Source organism: Grammomys surdaster, unplaced genomic scaffold (assembly GCF_004785775.1).
Source record: "Grammomys surdaster isolate TR1022 unplaced genomic scaffold, NIH_TR_1.0 267, whole genome shotgun sequence".
Lineage (NCBI taxonomy): Eukaryota > Metazoa > Chordata > Mammalia > Rodentia > Muridae > Grammomys > Grammomys surdaster.
In genome coordinates, this window is record NW_021604708.1 from 3,596,811 (window position 1) to 3,615,152 (window position 18,342).

At 41.6% G+C, this 18,342-nt stretch overlaps 1 protein-coding gene and 2 pseudogenes across 1 annotated transcript; 1 reads left to right on the forward strand and 2 right to left on the reverse strand.

Moving 5' to 3' along the window:
* Positions 1–612: 612 nt before the first annotated feature.
* On the reverse strand, positions 613–2,476 carry LOC114628262 (annotated as a pseudogene).
* Positions 2,477–5,770: 3,294 nt separating this feature from the next.
* LOC114628296 (putative vomeronasal receptor-like protein 4) lies at positions 5,771–6,847 on the reverse strand. The gene has a single exon (XM_028776261.1). The coding sequence runs from the start codon at positions 6,707–6,709 to the stop codon at positions 5,771–5,773; it is 939 nt and encodes a 312-aa protein (XP_028632094.1). The 5' UTR covers positions 6,710–6,847.
* A 7,935-nt stretch (positions 6,848–14,782) lies between these two features.
* LOC114628286 lies at positions 14,783–15,460 on the forward strand (annotated as a pseudogene).
* The last annotated feature ends 2,882 nt before the right edge of the window (positions 15,461–18,342 follow it).

Below are 18,342 nucleotides of genomic sequence, written 5' to 3' on the forward strand. Positions count from 1 at the left end.
GACCCTCAACAGTCTTTAGAAACTCTCCTTTAATGTGAAGCCTGTTTGCAGGGTAAAGTGTATGAGTCTGCCTTTTTTTTTTTTTGAGGGGACTGTAGTTTCTTCTTTCTTTATTGGACACTTGGTAGTTGACACATAGATCTACACTGTTAAATAATTATTAAAATACTGACCAAGACTAAGGTTTTGGCCCAGAGCTCCAAACCAGAAGCAATAAGGAATGGGAGTGATAAACTGGTGATATTTCTCCAACATCATGAAACCCATAAACACAAAACCTATAAAAGGAGGCACTTGAATCCTTCCAGGGCCAGACCAGGGCTTGGGTTAATCCTTTTCTGCATCTTTCAGGGCAAAGTAACCAGCAAGAGTCTGGATGGAACAGTCAGCTGAATCCAGACAGACAGACAGACCCAAATGGAAAGAGGGTGGGACATGGACAGGTGCTGTCCAGCTGGAGATAAGATGCAGCAAAGGTAGGCTGAGGGAAGAGGCTGAGGGCAGTATTGCAGCAATGCTGAAGTGCAGCCCCAGGGTCCTGCCCTGAGTGGCTGGTCAGGTGTCAGCTGGCAGTCTCCAGGTGGCATTCCTGACCAAAGCCTGGCTGAGGGCTCACACATTGTATGTCCTTTTGGTGAGCTGGGTCTCTTCATCTACCAGCTTGGGCTTGAGGTATCCCTTGTAGGCTAGGATTTCTCCAGGCCTCTTGGTGATTGTCTGCTTTTCACAGACCCAAATTTCCTGTGAAACCTACTAGATGAGTCTGAAGTCACTGCTGACTAGCTTCATGCCACCCTCAAACTCATTGATGGCGTCTGTCAGAGCATCAATGGTCTAGATGTCCAGGTGATTGGTAGGCTTGTCCAGAAAGAACATGTGAGGGTTCTGCCAGGCCAGCCAGGCCAGACACACTTGGTACTTTTGCCCATCTGACAGGTTCCAGATTGGACTCACCTGCTGTTCCCAGTGAGGTTATATCTCCCAATGATCTTCCTCATTCCTTCTCTTTGATCTCTGGGTAGCATTTCATCATGTACTCCAATGATGAAAGGTCTAGATCCAGCTGCTTCTGTAAGTGATGATAGCAACACTGTATCTTGACATGAGAATGCATCCAGATCATTCCATCTGTTGGTAGAAGATCTCTAGTTAGCAGCTTCAACAGAATGTACTTCTTTGCACTGTTGGGTGCAACCTGAGCCACTCATGTGTTGAGGTCAATGCAAAATTCTAAATTATTGTAGATGCAAGGCCCATCTTCTGCATACTTGAAGCTTACCTTCTGCATCATAATAACAGGTGGTGGGATCTTCCACATGGTGGGAAATAAAACGTCAGTGTCTTGTCACTTACAACCCTTTCTGTCTGTCCTGATGCCGTTATTTTCTGTAGTGTTCTATCTTTGCTTTGAGACTATCTGACTAGCTTGGGACTGCTGTGGCTAAACCTGGCAATGTAGTTCTTCATGTGTAGTATCTGGTCCTTCTCCCAGTGAAACCTCATCTGGTTGTCTTCCAGCTCCAGCTGTGTCCTCACAGACTGATCATAGTTATTGTGCAATACTTAGTTTTTGCTGTGGATGTGGATGATATTGGTATAGACCTCATTCAGGAAGTTCTGGAAATGGGACACAAGGACCAGGATGCACCTGAAAGCCTTTAGCCACATGCAAGCATCCTAGTCCAGGTGGTTGGTAGGCTTGTCCAGATGCAGCCTGAAGGACCGAATAAAGAAGGTTCTAGCAAAAGCAACTCTCATCTGCCAGCCACCACTAAAGTATTTCAGTTTCTTGCACTGTATCCAAGTGTGAAACCTGATTGATGTAAGATGCTTGAGACCCTCTTCTTGGGGTTTTGGCATCCAGCTCTTCCAGCTCTTCATAGAGTTCCATGAGCTTCTCACACTCCACATCCTCATGAGCTAACCGCTCAGCCTCTCTCTCCAGAATGGCTCACTCTGTGTCCATCCCCACCACACACTACAAGGATGTTTTTTAGTTAGGAGGCATCTCATGGGTCAGGTGGTAGATGTTCATTTGCTTAGGCATTGGCACCTCAAGTTTCCCAATAGCAGACAGCAGCATGGACTTTCCAATTCTCTCTAAGCTAATGAGGTCATAACACCAGTCTGAGTTTAATTTCTGTTTGTTGTAGCTGAGCAGCTCTTGACCATGAAAGCTGAGTGAGAGGTTGATGATGTGGATGTCAGTATTGTTGGGGTGAGAGGCCAGGATGCCCATGACAGCTTGAGCAGCAGCTTTCTTCATCTCAAATCCTCCAGTTCCTTGGTCACCAAATCCACTTCTCTGTCACCTGTGGTCTCTCTGCCATTGGCCTCTTTATGGTTTTTCTCCTCTGCCATCTGAGATTCTATGACAGCATCGCTATTTTCTTCATGTACCATTTTTGGACTGCTATGGAGTTTTGGTAGCTTCCTTCTTTTTGACTGCCTTCTTCTTGGCCAGGTCAGAAGGCATGGTAATGAGCCACAGGGGTAGTTACTATTCTTTAAGGAGTGGGGGGCCGCTCCACTCGGCCTTTTGAGACTACCTTTTTAATCGGGAGACACAACAGCTCTAGACAAAGCAAAACCTAATTTTTAAAAACATATGTAATAGACTGACCAGGCAGCTGTATCTGTGCTTGCTGTTGTCAAACTAATAAAGCTACAGCTAGCCATTAACACCATCGGAAAACTGAGAAAGATGAATTTGGGCAAGGATCATAATCCAAAAGCCTCTGTATCCATTAAAATGACAGAGACTTCCCTAGGTGGTTACCCTAGGCTTGCCCATAATGGTCTTTGGGGCAGAGGTCATTGGTATTTGACACAGGACAGCATTCAGTCTTCTGTTGCCACCTAAGGCTTTATTAGCTTTAGCTGCCAGACTCAGAAGATCTGAGAGACTTCCTGTGGCTGAAGAACTTGAAAGACTGGTCTACTTGGTGAGGCAAAAAGGGGCAGTCAATTCTCCAGTGTCCTGCTTGTCCACAGTTTGGGCAGAGTCCTGGTGTTTACATTTAAGTTTACATTTGTGCAAGAGTTTGAATATGCATAAACTTGAATGGAGGACTCTTTTTTTTTTCTAAACAAGAATTGAGAAATGTGGAAGAAGTCAAAGAACAAAATGTCTGTAAATATATTTCTCATCCTAATTCTATATAAATCTTTTTTGATTAAAAGTTTAGATAACATGCAATATAGAAATAACAAATTAATTTACCATTGGCTGTAAGAAAATTGTCCTTAGGGGGTATTAGACAATATCTGGAACCTTTACCCTGTATGTATATCAGTTTTCCTATTGATGCATTAATGAAAGCCTCCCCTTGTTTTTCCATTTTAGCTTGTATACCATAGTTTTTTTCAGAAAACCTTCAGGTTTCACGCAATTCAGGGCAAACCAGCTGCGAGGGGTGACTGGATACTTAGGTGAAGTTAAATGACCTTGACTATCTTCTTCTTTCTGAAGGAATATTGACATTTAACAAGTCTGGCTCGTATTATTTTAGACTGGCAGATCTGGAGTGATTACTGAGAGATTTGAAACAGAGGGTTCTATTTATTTCATAACCAGTTTGTGCATGTCTATAGATGTAGGCAGACAACCTGAAAAGCTTAGCTTTTGTTTTTGTTTTTTTTGTAAAGTCAGTCAGTTGCAGAATAATGTAAGTAAGTATTTGTAATCTAGAGGCGGTTAAACAGAAAACTTTAAAAACAGACAGACATCTACAGGAATTCAGAAAATGCTAACATCAGGTTGTTTCTGTTTTATTTACAGATTTTAAAACACTGCTTAATAAACTTACACATCTTAACGTAGAGAAAATTTATGTTTTTGCTGTTTCAAGCACGTAGTGTCTTTTTGGCGGGGGTTGTTTTGTTTTCTCTTTATCTTACAATCAGATGGCTTTCTGACTCAAAACAGAGATTTTAGAAGAAATTTGTAAACAAATATGCTTGGGTCTGGAGAAGGAGGGACTCATATCCCTGCTCCAAAGCCAGCTTTTTAACAAAGTAGAATAGCCTTAAACAATTGCCCCAGTGCAGTGGTGCTGGGTGGCCACAGCTGGAGCTCCATGGTCAGAGACAGGAACCAGCCAGGAGAAAAAGACAGCCTTCAGAAGCAGAATGAAGGAAAAGGATCCCAAATGGATGGGCATGGAGAAGTTCCTGATATGTCAGGCTCCAGTAAGCCACAGAGAGGGACAGGGATAAAGCAAGCCCCAGGGAGAGCTAGTGTGGAAGCAGCCAGGAGGAGCAGTCTGTCTTGAGAAACCCCTGAAAATAGTTCAGCATGCAGCTCAGGGGCTATTTACTGTGCTCTCAGTCTGACTCCAACCTCTGCAACAAAACCTGGAAACATAAATACAACAGACAACAGAGAACAACAGAAAGAGACCACATGAGAGCATAATCAGGGAAGACCAGATGAACACAGATGTGTGGTGGTCACTTTCATTCATACACCAAAACCAGAAGTACAATAGGTGTCAATTCTGTTCCAGAGACTTGGTCTATAATTGTGTCTGATCTTTCGTTTGTCTCTCTAAACTTTGGGACTCCAAAACAGAACACAACTCACAAATCAGTCCATGCTTCAGACACACATTTGGTTTTGTTTTCAATTTACAAATTTCAAGCAGTTGTAGTCGATGTTTCTGGGGGCTTATCAATTCCACCTTGAACTTGCTCTCTCTGGGAACTATCCTGGACCAGCAGGCATGAATCTGGAGTCTCAACTGCAATTAAAAGATTTATTGAATAGCTGTTAACAGGATAACAACCTAAAAGCATAGTCTCAATCATGATGGAAGGGTGTGGGGAAGGTTTTTTTTTTAAGGTAAAAAACACAAGTAGATCTTCAGTCTCTACATAAACAAGCAATAATTGTCTGTACTGCTAGTATACATAGATAAGGCAACTCAAAACAATATTTGGGACTCTGCATACAAACGTTACAGAAACCAAAATAGCAGTTTAGTCATATCATAAGACGTATAAGGTCATGTTGTGCATTTCTGTATTGGGGTGACTGAGTAAAGCCAGCTGAAAACTTATCATTCAGGGACTGGAGTCAGATATGTATGGCTATTGGGTAGCAACATGGATGCTCAGCATAAAGTAGAGTTTCTTTAGTAATCACAGTCACATCTCAATGTCTTTAATGTGTGTGGAATTCACACACAGTGTCTATTCTTACCAGTCCTTTAGTGCTTGGTACCTTAAAATGCCAAGCACTTACCATATGCCGTGAATCAGCGTCTCTTCCTGGTCATGTCCACTTTGTAAGAGACCTTCAGATAAACGATGCTTCCTGCCACTCTTCTTCACTTGCTCATTGGCTTAGAACAGCCTCTGGCATGTAGGGAGTGCTTTGCAAATAAGTAGTGGAGTCAGAGATCACGAAAGAGCAGTAGAACACCAAGGCAGGAGAACTGTGTGGGTCCTTCTAAGTATAAAATCTAGCATGCTGAACAACAAAATTCTAATTGTGGGTGAGTGCATTTCCTCTTGTATTTCCCTATGAAGGATGCAGCAAGCTAAACTACATGTTATGAATGGCACGATGGTGAGATAGTGAGCATCCCTGCCTACTTCCTAGAGCCTGTGCCATTCTTCAGTTACCTAGCACCATCTACATGTAAAGAAAAGTCTATTTTCTCAATCAATATATTGTTGTGACACATTAGTATAGCAAGGCAAAACCACTTCAGTATATATAGCATTAGATCATATAGACTTGATGTGAAAAGAAATATATTATTTCTCAGGAGACACAGCAGGTCTTAGCAATATGGACATCCCAGATAATCAGGACAAAGGGGCTGAGACCAGCATAGCTAAGTACTAACAATGCTTTCATATTTGGTATTATGAAATCATTTGTCACTATGGAACCTATATATAAGGAGAAAATGAAATCTGCCAAATAAAAGATGAGGAAACAGGTCATGAGAGTGAGAACCCTCTGGGTAGCTCGGATTTCTGGCCTAGAATTGTTTGCAGACCTGGAGTTGTGAAGGTAGAGGACACGGACATGATGTTTGTACAGATGGAGAGCCATGGACCCACTGCTCCAGCCAATGACACCCTGGAAAATGACATCACGAAGAGTCATGAAAGAGAGAAACAGCCACTTAACTGTGTGCCTGGATGGCAGCATATAGCAATACCCAGTAAACATCCCAACTACAGACCTGTTCATGTTACTGCCTGCTGTGATATAGTGCAGCAAGTTGGAGCTTATCAGGGAATTAAAGATCCAAAAGAGGAGGAGAAAGGTAAGAACATGCCATGCTGCCTGTGGTTTGAGCTTTCTCCAAAGGGTGGTCCTGGGACTGATGGTGCCAGCCTGGACCACGCTGAGGAGACAGGTGGTACAGATGGAGAGGCCACGGCCAACCCTTTCTAGATAAACTATAGTTTTACAACCAATATCACCTAGGAAGTTTCTGATATAAAAAATTGTAGCTATGTTTCTGACCCCTATGCAATAAATAATGATTGTGTTTACAAAAGCCAAGTGGATGAGAATCACGTCTATATTTTTGTTCTCAGAACCTATGATGAACGTATACATATGTCTCACAAATAAGATGATGTTTCCTAATACTCCAAATCCAGTAAGTGAAGTGAAAATTATTCTCTGGATGAGATCACTCCAAATTATCTTCATGTTTAAAACTAGGAAAAACCTGAGAAACATAAGGAAGTAAACATGATTTGGTTCATGATTTTTTTTTTTTTTTTTTTTTTAGTCAAAAGAACAGTGTATTATGTAAATACAGAGTTCTTTGCTAAGGATGCCTGATTTTGTTCTTAGACCCTCCATTCTTGCTTTCACTGACAGGGAGATGATGAAGAAGATGATGATGATGATGATTTGACATGAGCACTATGCTGACACCTTCTCAGTCTTCATAGAAAGTAGTTCTTTATATTTTCCATCTCTAAACTTTCTTCCATGAGAAATCTAAACAAAGGATGACATCGTTCAATTTCCAAGCCATGATATTTATGCATCACCTTTCACACCTCCCTTCCCAGATCCTCTTTGCAGACCTGTACAGACTTATCCCTTAAGAAGCACATTGCACTAATAAAAAATATAGCTAATCCAAAGAAGGGTAATACTTGCTCAAATAGGGTCGCTTCCCAGGGAAAGTCATATGAATTTTCTTTGTCTCCAACTCTGAATTGCCCTTGGCAATAAGCAACACATAGATTAATTAGATGCTATTTACCAAATTTATCTCTGAATTACTTTCAGCTTCTCCTAAGCCCATGAAATACTGGATTTTATCCTGTGACAAGGGTACAAGTAATGCGACAGTGGTACATGTAATGTTCTCTTTGTAATCTGATTTCCAGGCATGACCCTTTATAGCATAATGCTGCCCACAGGTCACACACGTGTCTCCTACAATTCCCTTGAACCTCAGGACTGTGCTGTCTATTAGTCTGCTTCTATCAGCTCTGTGCTAAGACGTGACAGATGCCTTAGCACATCAGTTACCTTGTATTTTTAAAGATTTTTGAGATATCAATAATACATATTGAAATGAAGAAGCTGGTTTTCTTTCCTGAATAACCTCCCTCCATAAGTACAAAAACTATCAGTGTTCATTTTTTCAGGAACTGTCAGAGAGAAATTATATTAATTTCTTTTTAATGGTAGTCATTTTTTGTGTTTGTGTGTTTTGTTTGCATATATGTCTGGATACCACTTGTGTGCCTGGTGTCTGCAGAGGCCAGAGAAAGGCCTTGGCTCCCTGAAACCTGAGTTGCACTTGGTTGTTAGCTGCCATGTGAGTGTTAGTAATTGAATTTGGGAATTCTGCAAGAGCAGTGAGTGTTCTTACCCACAGAGGCTGCTCTTCACTCCACATATGTATATTTTTAATTAGCTTTAACAAGCTTCTTACCTCCACTGTGCTAGAATGATTCAATTCAGTCTGCACTCAACCAGTTAAATGATGGTTCTGATATGGTGGAAGGTCATACCTATTCTAGAAGTTTAAGGAATACCAGAGCTTTGGATAGAAATGCCAGGATTTACCAGAACACTCACTGTGAATTAAAGTTTTGGAGTTCCCAATTCATATATTCATCACTTTGAGCATATTATTATTTTGGCTTCCTTAAAAATTATTTTTACATAAATTATGTTTTGTAGAATATATGTATATTTTAGAGAGTCAATGGACTAGCATACATAATACTTAGGGAAGTTCCCAGAGTATTTTAAAGATCAATTTTCTAAAGTAGGTTGTTAGAAATAGTATATACCCTCATGGCTGTTTTATCCACAATTCTCATACTCCATGATTTACATTAGGTTGAGAAAAGAAGAAATTCACAATAAATGAAATCATGATAAAGAAAGAGTGCTCCATGTACTGAAGTCATCAGAAGTTACACAGCTCAGATCAAAGTTCTCAGTCTTGGGATAGAAAATCACACAGGTTGTGCAGAAGCTGTGGGAGCAAGAGCTTCCTACTCCAGGCTGCACTGCAGGTGCCCTGTGTCCTACCCCTGCCTGTCCTGTGTAAGGAGCAGATCACTCCTAGTGACCACACACACTGTCCTTGTGGACACTGAGACAACTCTGCTTTTAGGGAAAGATTGACCACCTTTTTTCTAAATCCTGTCACTATCTTCTCTCTGAGTGACAGGGAGCCCACATCCTTCTCCCCGATACATTGGCCCTCCACAGATTTCTTTCTATGTCAAAGGATCCCCATTCCCCATGACATGGCAGCACTCACCTGTGCAGTCTGTGCAGGGCTCAGGGTGGGTGTCCTCACAGCACAGCCAAGCCCTGTTTATCAACCTCAAGTCCTTGTGCTCAAGCGAGGTGTCAGGATGTACCCACCAGGAGTTTGGCTTTGTCAGGGGAAAAGGCTCTTCTGTCTCCATCCCTGAGGGCAGCTCTGCCTTCTCCCTGGTGCTCTGCCATTTGCTGAACCCAGAAACTTTATGATCCCAATTATAGTGCCTGTGGCTAAGGAGAAGGGTGATGAACAGTGCCCAAGGGGTTCCGGCTCTTTGGACTCTTTCCCTCATGTACACCTCTTTGCCTCTTTCCCTCATGTACACCCAAACTGAAGACTGCTCTGATAATCCAAAGGCATCACTTTCTGAAGAACTTTCAAGCATATTATTTAGTAATAATAAAGTATCATTGAGTACTACAGTCATGAGCTATCATCAGTGTCATGCTCAGACACAGTAACTAGGAGACTGTGGATCTGCTGTGCTCTCAGCACTACATTGAATGGCTGCTGCATGCACTATAGTTGCTCCTGAGTATTTTTTCTGAGTATTATTTTCTTTTCTCAAAAATTTTTGTACAGTGTATTTTGATAAGATTATTTCCTTCTGCCATCACCTGACATATTTTCCATACCTTCCTATGCACTTTACTTTATATTTGCTCTTTTGTGTTATACTTCCTCCCCCAAGAAAACCCACAAAGCTTAAAACCAGAAAAAAAAAAGAAAATCAAAAGAATCAAAGGATAAATCAAAGTGGGGGAAAAGCTCAAACAAAACAGAACAAAAGCCCATAAAACAAACTAAACCATGGAGTCCACTTTGTGTTAGATAACTGTTCCTGGACATAGGGCCTGCCCTACAGTTCTGTTAGAGAGAAGTGAATGTCCCCTTTCCAGCAGTTACTAAGTGCAAATAGGTTTGTGTTTAGTGATGGGACCCCATGTCCACTTCCCTCTCTCAGTGCTGTGACCCAGGCTAACTTGTAGTTGTGTAAGACTTGTGTGGTGCTACATTTGTGTTGGTTCATGTGGGCATCAATCCTGTTGTATTTGGAACACACTGTTTCCTCATAGTATTCTATCCTTTCTGGGTCTTCCAGTCTTTGTGCTTAACTCTTCTGAATGGATCTCTGAGCCTTGAGGAGTGGGAGTTGATGAAAACATCCCCTTTAAGACCAAATGCCTTAAAGTGTCTCATTCTCTGCACATTATCCACTTGCAGGTCTCTGAGTTAATTCTCATCAACTGAAAGAAGAAGCTTCTCTGATGAAACCTGAAGGGTCCATTGATCTATGGGTACATCAATATGTCACTGGGAGACAATTTTTTGTTTTCCTTTCTTTTTTTTCTTTGGTGGTACAATTGTTTATGCAAAAATCCAAACAACATGTCTTAACAGAAGCATCACCTATAACATGCATTCAGTGTTTTCAGCTTTCTAATAGTTGCATTTTGATCAGTGACTACAAATGCTTTGCTTTTTGTGTATCTATACAGCAGATTTCTTCATTACGTTGTATAGTACTTTTCAGCTGTAATATGGCACTTATTTGTACATTGTATACAAAATAATACAATATGCATGGCTGGATGGTACAATTGTTTATGCAAAAATCCAAACATATCTTAACAGAAACATCACCTGTAACATGCATTCAGTATTTTCAGCTTTCTTTCTTTTTTACATACTTTTATTTATTTTTTTAAATCAAATAATAATTTTTTTTCAAATAATAATTTTTACTTATTCACACAGAGGTTCTAAACACAAAAAGGCAGGACGCAGGGAAGGGGATGACACCAGAGCATGGGTGTTCAGGGGGAATACAGATATCTTTCAGAACAGGGTATTGGCTGGGTGAAGGTTCAGGGGACAGGTCACTATGATTCTGCCTATGATTTACTTGTCCTTATCTAAGTTGGTATTATCTGCCAAGGCTACCTATTTACAAGGTCTATAGCTAGTCAGGCTGGTAAATTTCCACAAAAGCTGCCTGTTTACAATAGCTTATAGTCATCTGTTTCAATGTTTTTCCACAGAGATCCAAGACTTGGTGTCAGTGTACATGTATGACAGGCCTATGGCTGATTTTAGGCCTTCAGTGTATAAGCAGGGCTGCCCCTGACATCTCCTCACTTCTCTAAGTATAGAAGGGCTGTGGCTGGCAATTCTAATCTTGGGAAGGCAGGGATAGAGGCCTGACCTCCAGTAATTGAAGGGGACTTTGTAATGGCTCTGGTCCCCCTGTTGTTGTCCAGTGAGGCATGAGGGCCATAACCATCCTGATGTCTTTTTCCTGGAGAGGGGATACTTTTGACATCAACCCCTAAGCAGTCAGGCTTGTCCCTCAGGGAACCCAGAGAGATTTTAACTTTTATTTATATTCCCTTGCAGTGCTTAGCCTTGCAGCCTAAGCAATAATTCTGATCACCAGTCAAAGGAGGTTCTGGGTGGCCCCTCTCTGCTTGGTCTAGGGGTGGAAGTCCTCTCTTTTAGGTTGGGTGGAGATGGGTTTTGGGAACACTCTGAATAGAGTAACTACCTCATCTTGAGTCTCATGGTCCCCCATAGCTAACTATGATAATGTATCTGAATAGGTTTTGCTATCAAATTATTTATCTGTTGTTTCATAAAGTTAGTCAGCCTATTTAAGGCCCAGGGACCAAAAGAAATAAGCAAAAATAATGGTCCCAAGATGGGAGGAAGTAGGGTTGACAACCATGGAGAGGTTGAAAGCCAATTCTTGTACCAGTTCTCATCTTTCTCTTTCTCTCTCTGTCTTTTCTCGGGGCCTTTTCTGACCTTTTTCATGCTCTCTTTAACCATCCCTGTCTTGTCTATGTAAAGGCAACATTCTTCTTTGTGGGGCAGTGGGCTATGAGAAAGCCAGAAAGCTTGGTAGAAATCTTCGAAGCCCCGGAAACCTCGGCCTGAAAAGGGTCACAGGACAGAAGGTTGTTTCAGATTTCCCATGCGATATGGCCCTCTTAGCTTCTGCTTCCTACAAAGAGACCCGTGACCCTTAGCACATAGGATAACACCTCCATGCAAATAAGGCATCCCCAAACCCTCAAGCCAAACCAATAGGGGCTACCTGTTCTTTCCCCGAAACTGTATATATATAACTCCAGAGCCCAAATTAAAGGTCGACTGCTGTGTGGTGTAAGGTCCTCTGTTATCGGAGTGCTTTCGAGATCCCTCGTCGGGCCAGTCGTGAATTTCAAAGGACAACTCTCTCCTCTCTCCCCAACGGGAAGAGCGTGAGCTGAGCTGAAGGGGCTGAAACACCTTTCTTCTGTAGGCTCTCACGAGCTACCCCCGGAAGGAGAGAACTAAAAGAGCGGATAACACTTTCTCGCTTTTGGGGACTGGGACGGAGGTCCCACTCCGCTCGCCCCTGCCTCTGGGGTTTTCCAGCGACCAGAGGCCATCGTGGAGCATGAGCCCCGCCCCACCGCCTGCCGAAGGCCCTGGGCCAGCTTGGCTGGCTCCTTCCACTCCCCGGACCCTGGAGTCTGCTCGTCCACCCCCACTGGCCCGGCCTGGAGCTGACGCCATCCGCCGCCGACCCTGTCTGTGGCGGATCCGTCAGCCCACGACTCGAGCACTGCCCGACACTTCTTTAAGAGCTGTACACAGTAAAGAGCTGTACACAGTCTTTTCTATTGTAAAAGAGTAAATCAGATCCAATAAAGTTCTTTGATATTTTTGGAGGTCTCTTCAGACAGTGAAACGAGGGATTTCTTCAGATTAGTGATGTCAGTTTCTAGCTGTTTGATGTCCTTGTCAATGGTTCATTGAAGGTCTGAGTAGTATAAGTTCGGAGGCCAGCATCTGGATTAGAACTTCTAACAGCAGACATTATGGGTGATTCATTTTTACCTGAGATACTGCCTGGGTTAGAGCTTCTGGGGGGCCCTCTTCCTAGGGGTTTTGTGAGGTTGGGTACAGAGCTGCTGCCTGGGATCTGCTCTGTGCTTGGGCCTTGTTTTCTTTTTCTAATAGTAGATTTTTTGTTAGGCACATGGCCTATATAGTCTCATGTGTCTGACCATTTTAGCAGTGTCAGGTATGGATTTAATCTTATTAAGTAGTCCTTAAATTCAAAGGCAAAGTGATTGATTATTTCCGTAATGTCTGTGTCACCATTGCTGCAGTATCTATTGCAGGCAGGTAGGTCACTGTTGTAGAGAACAGTGTTTGTTGCTGTAGTATAGTGATGATTACCTTTCACCTCTGGTGATTTGCAGAACACCTTTAAATACTGTGAATGCTAGTTAGGTGTCATGAAGCTAATTTTGAACAAGCTTGACTTCTCTGATGACATACATGGTTCCCTCGGTAAGGACCTTACCATTGAGTTATGGAGTGCAATCAATAGCCTAGGCAGTATCCTATGACATTTGGAGGATGGCTCATAGGACACCTTTGGTCAATGACTCAATAAAATGTTACCCATTCTTGGCCTGGGGAAATTTTACTTATTGCTATAAAATGTCTACTTGGGACATTTCTCTCCTTTTACATGCTGACATCCTTTCGTATATGTGTGTATTTTAGGAAGCTTGTATAGTAATAGGATTCTATATGGCTTTCCAAAAGGACGTTAATGTTAGTTGTCCCTCTCTATGTTCTCTCCTTTACCCTTCATTCCCACTTCCCTTCCCGTTTCATCCTAATAATATTGTATTCTATTTCCCTTTACTTGGTAAATCCCATTCTCTCTCCTGATCCTGCACTAGGCACCTGATGTCTGGAGTTATATAGATTATAGCACATGGAGTGAAAGTTGGGAGAACTAATATCCACATATAAGAGAGATCATGTAATATTTTTCCTTAGGATCTGGGTAACCTCTGTCAAAATGATTGTTTTCAGTTCCATCTTTTTATGTGTAAATTTCCTTTTTTAAACAGTTGAATAACATTCCACTCTGTAAACAGCACATTTTCATTATGCATTCATCAGTTGATGGACATTTAGGCAGTTTCCGTTTTCTGGCTACTATGAGTAGAGCAGCAATGAACACAGATAAGCAAGTGCCTCTTTAATAACTTGAACTTTGGATATATTTTCATGCTTGAGTTACCTGGATCTTAAGGAAGACTGATTCTGAGCTTCCTGAGGAACCTCCACAGTGATCTCTATGGTGACTCTGTAAGTGTGGACTCACATCATCAGCGAATAATTGTTTCCCTTTCCTGGAATCCTCACTAGCATGCATTAGTTTTCATTGATCTTGGCCATTCTGTGTGGCAGGAATTTCCTTGTCCAAAGTATTTTAAATATTAGCGCAGCAGGAAGCCTATTACTGGACAGGGGAAAGGGATGTGGAGCTAAGAGGAGAAAGAGAGAGAGAGAGAGAGGAGAGAGAGAGAGGCAAAGATAGAGACAAACGTAAACTAGAGTGGCTTTAACTAGCCACGGGTAGTTATGATATTAAGATTAGAATAATTGAGATAACTTGTCTAAATTGTTTGCACATCTTGTATCGTTATTAATTGGCCTTGAAATTATTGTATGGGCATCTTGTGTATTGAGAATTTATTGATACATAAACCTGACTAGATAACTACAAGCTTTAAGAGTTGGGAGTGGTGGGGTGGGTGGGGGAACACCCTTATAGAAGCAGGGGCATGGGGGATGGGAGATGGGGCATGGGATAGGGGGTTTCAGGAGGGGATAATATTTGAAATGTAAATAAATAAAATATCCAGTAAAAAAAGGGTTTTGATTTTACCAGGTAATGGGTGTTGTGGCATTTAACTGCGGGGTGGACAGTCATTGTGTGGGGCTGGCACGGCGGTGAGGGGAGCTCAGGAGCTCCAGCCCTGTTGGAGAGCCTGCCGGTGGTACCCTCGGTGCTGGGCTTAGTGCCAGAGCAAACTGGAGCTGGAAACACAGCAACAATAAATCGCTGGCAGAGGAGGTTGTGCAGCTGCTTCTGTGCTACTCGCGCTGTGAGCATTACAAGCTAGAGCCTAGTACGCGGGCCGGCCATCATGTCATGATACTGGCGGTATGGAGGAGAAACCAAGGTATATGTTGGTAACCTGTGAACTGGTGCTGGTAAAGGAGAGTTAGAAAGGGCATTCAGTTACTATGGGCCCTTAAGAACTGCATGGATTGCCAGAAATCCTCCAGGATTTGCCTTTGTGGAATTTGAAGACCCTAGAGATGCAGAGGATGCGGTTCGAGGATTGGATAGGAAAGTGATTTGTGGTTCTTGAGTGAGGGTTGAACTATCAACAGGCATGCCTCGGAGATCTCGTTTTGATAGGCCACCTGCCCGTCGTCCCTTTGATCCTAATGATAGATGCTACGAGTGTGGTGAAAAAGGACATTATGCTTATGACTGTCATCGCTATAGCTGACGAAGAAGAAGCAGGTCACGATCTAGATCACATTCCCGCTCCAGGGGAAGGCGGTACTCTCGATGACGCAGCAGGAGCCGCGGAAGGAGATCAAGATCAGCATCTCCTCGATGATCAAAGTCTCTTCGTAAATCAAGATCAGCTTCACTCAGAAGATCTAGATCCCGCTCAAGGTCGAGATCAAGATCCAGGTCTATTTCATGACCAAGAAGCAGCCGATCAAAATCCAGATCTCCATCTCCTAAAAGAAGTCATTCCCAGTCAGGAAGTCCACACAGAAGTGCAAGTCCAGGAAGAATGGACTGAAGTTCTCAAGTTCACCCGTTAGGGAAAAGTTATTTTGTTTACATTATTATAAGGGATGTGTTATGTCTGTAAAGTGTAACCTAGGAAGGATCATCAACCACCTAATCAAAATGGATCTGGGTTATTACTCTGCAAAATTCACAGCAGTAAATATTGTTTTTGTTAAATGTATTAACATCTTATGGTCTGAAAATGTGGGTTTTCATTTGACACGTTTAAATAAAATGATTCTAACTAGAAAAAAAAATAATTTTAATTCACATGCCCATGATGGCTAAGGGTGTTGAACATTTCTTTAAGTGTTTGTCATCCATTTGTTTTGTCTTTTGAGAAGTTTCTGTTTAGATATATATTCCAGTTTTAAGTTGAGTTATTTGTTTTCTTGATTACTAGTTTCATTTTAGTGTTTTGTATAGTCTACCCATTACCCACTGTTAGAGGTATAGTTGGTAAGGATATTTTGCTACTCTGTATCTTACCCATTTGACTGAATGGTAGTGTCCTTTGCTATACAGAACCTTTTTGTTTCATGAGGTTTCATTTATTAATTAGATCTTAAAGTCTGTCTTATGTGTTTTCTGCTCAGAAAGTAATTTTCTGTGCCAGTGATTTAAGCCTGTTTCTTATTTTCTCTTCTATTAGGTTCAGTGTATCAGGTCTGATGTTGAGATCCTTTATTAATTTGGAATTGAGGTTTTTTTTTTAACATTTTATTAGGTTTTTTTTTGTGAACTTCCAATCATGTACTCTAATTCCACTCATCTCCCTTCTCCATGTACCCACCATCTACCCTTGCAATCTTCCCAGAAATACATTTAAAAAATCTCATTGTGGAAGCTGTAGTGTGTCCCAGAGTATTCCCTTTTGTCCACACTTCTTTGCTTGCAAATGTTCATTGTGATGACTTCTTGGTCTGGTATGAGGCCTCTGGGTTTTGCTTTTCTATCAAGACTGGAACCTCACTGGGACTTCTCAAACATCCTGCTTTTGGCCTGCATCATGGAGATTCTACAGTTTTGGATCTGTAGAACCAACCCCTTCATGTACTCCAGCAGTTTATTCATGTGGTAGATATTGGGGTTGGCCAATTCAAAGCCCTGGATTTGGGTCTGATAGGCACCTGAGCTGGTCAGACTGCCTTCTTTCCTGCTATCATGCTCTCAAGATCATCACACCCTCACCCCTAGCAACCAGGGTCAGCTCTACTGTGCTGCCTAGGCGAGGTGCAGGGCCTGCTCTCCTTTTGTTTCTCCACTTTGTATCTTTGCCTTGTTTGCCAAAGAACAGTTGTCCATACCCGTGTGTAGAGTGATGTCTGAGTCTTCAATTCCATTTGACTGATCACTATATCTGCTTTCATGCCAACACCATTTTTCTTTTCTTACTGTAGGACTGAGATCCTACACAACTTGAAATCTGGGAAGGCTCCATCTATTTTTTTTTTTAATTACTCAGGATTGTGTTTAGTTATCCTGGCTTTTTAAAAAATTTTCATATGAAGTTTGAAGACTGATTTTTAGATTTCTAGGAAGAATTGTGTTGAGACTTTTGGGGAGATTGCATTAAATCTTTAATTGGTTTTGGCAGAATGCCCTCTTTTCAAAATATTAATCCTGCACAGCCATGAGTATGGGAGGGTCTTTCCATCTTCTGTTGCCTACTACAATTTATTTCTTTGATGTCTTAAAGTTTGTATTATACGAATCTATCACTAACTTAGAGTTATCCTTTTTTATTTTTTTTTGGCTGTTGTGAAAGGTATTGTTGCTCTGATTTCTTTCGCACTAGGTTTGTCTTTTATATATAGTGTATATATATAAAGTGTACTAATTTTTATGTGTTAGCTTTGGATCCTGATACCTTGGTAAAGGTATTTATCAGATGTAGACATTTCCTGGTAGAGTCTTTAGGATTTTTTATTGATCCATGATTTTATTTTTTTTGGTTGAATCTTTGTGTGATTTTGGCATCAGGGCTATAGCTGTTTCATAAAAAGAATTAACAAATGTGGCTGAGCATTACATCCTGATCTGGAGAGAGAGATGGAGAGACAGAGAGATAGGGAGAGAGAGAGAGAGAGGGAGAGAGAGAGAGTGAGAAGAGACAAAGAGGAGAGAGAGAGAGGAGAGAGAGAAAGAGAGGAGAGAGAAAAAGAGAGGAGAGAGAGAGAGAGGAAAGAGAAAGGGGGGGAAGAGAGAGAGAGAGAGGAAAGAGAAAGGGGGGGAAGAGAGAGAGAAAGAGAGAGAGAGAGAGAGAGAGAGAGAGAGAGTGAGAGAGGAGAGAGAGACTGGGCCAGGTGTAGGCTTTTGAAACCCCCCAAGACTAACCCTGGTGACATACTTCCTCTTAGAAGGCCACAGCTACTAATACTGCTTTCCTCTTGTCCCTCCCTGATGAATGACCATTCAAATATAAGCCTATGGGGGCCATTCTCATTCAAACCGCCACATTACTATTACAGAACAAATATCTAAATTCTATAACCACATATTTTGAGCTCCAAATTTGGAAAATCATATCATCGGAATCCTTGTTGATCATGACAAGGCTCATTCGCAGCACTGATTTTCGAACCCCATTGTTTTCTAACTCATCCCTTCCTTTCTTATTTCATTATGTCCTATTTCCATCTTGTAATTCCAAATATCAGCGGCTAAATCTATGCATCTTATCCATATCCTATGCACAGACACTCGAAAATGCATGTGTATTACCCATACCACATACACTAACACTCAAGGGACCTGTTGCTTCAAGTGTTTAATATCAAACATTAGAGGTCTTTAAACTTTTATTATGTCTCTGATATGTATTTAAAATTATACTCATTTCATATGCATGTATGTGTATATGTCTGGGCATACACATTTGCTGTGGTGTGA

What these genes read in the sequence shown, in the direction of transcription:
- LOC114628296 (XM_028776261.1), bottom strand. Translation starts at nt 6,709, where the DNA reads ATGTTTCTCAGGTTTTTCCTAGTTTTAAACATGAAGATAATTTGGAGT.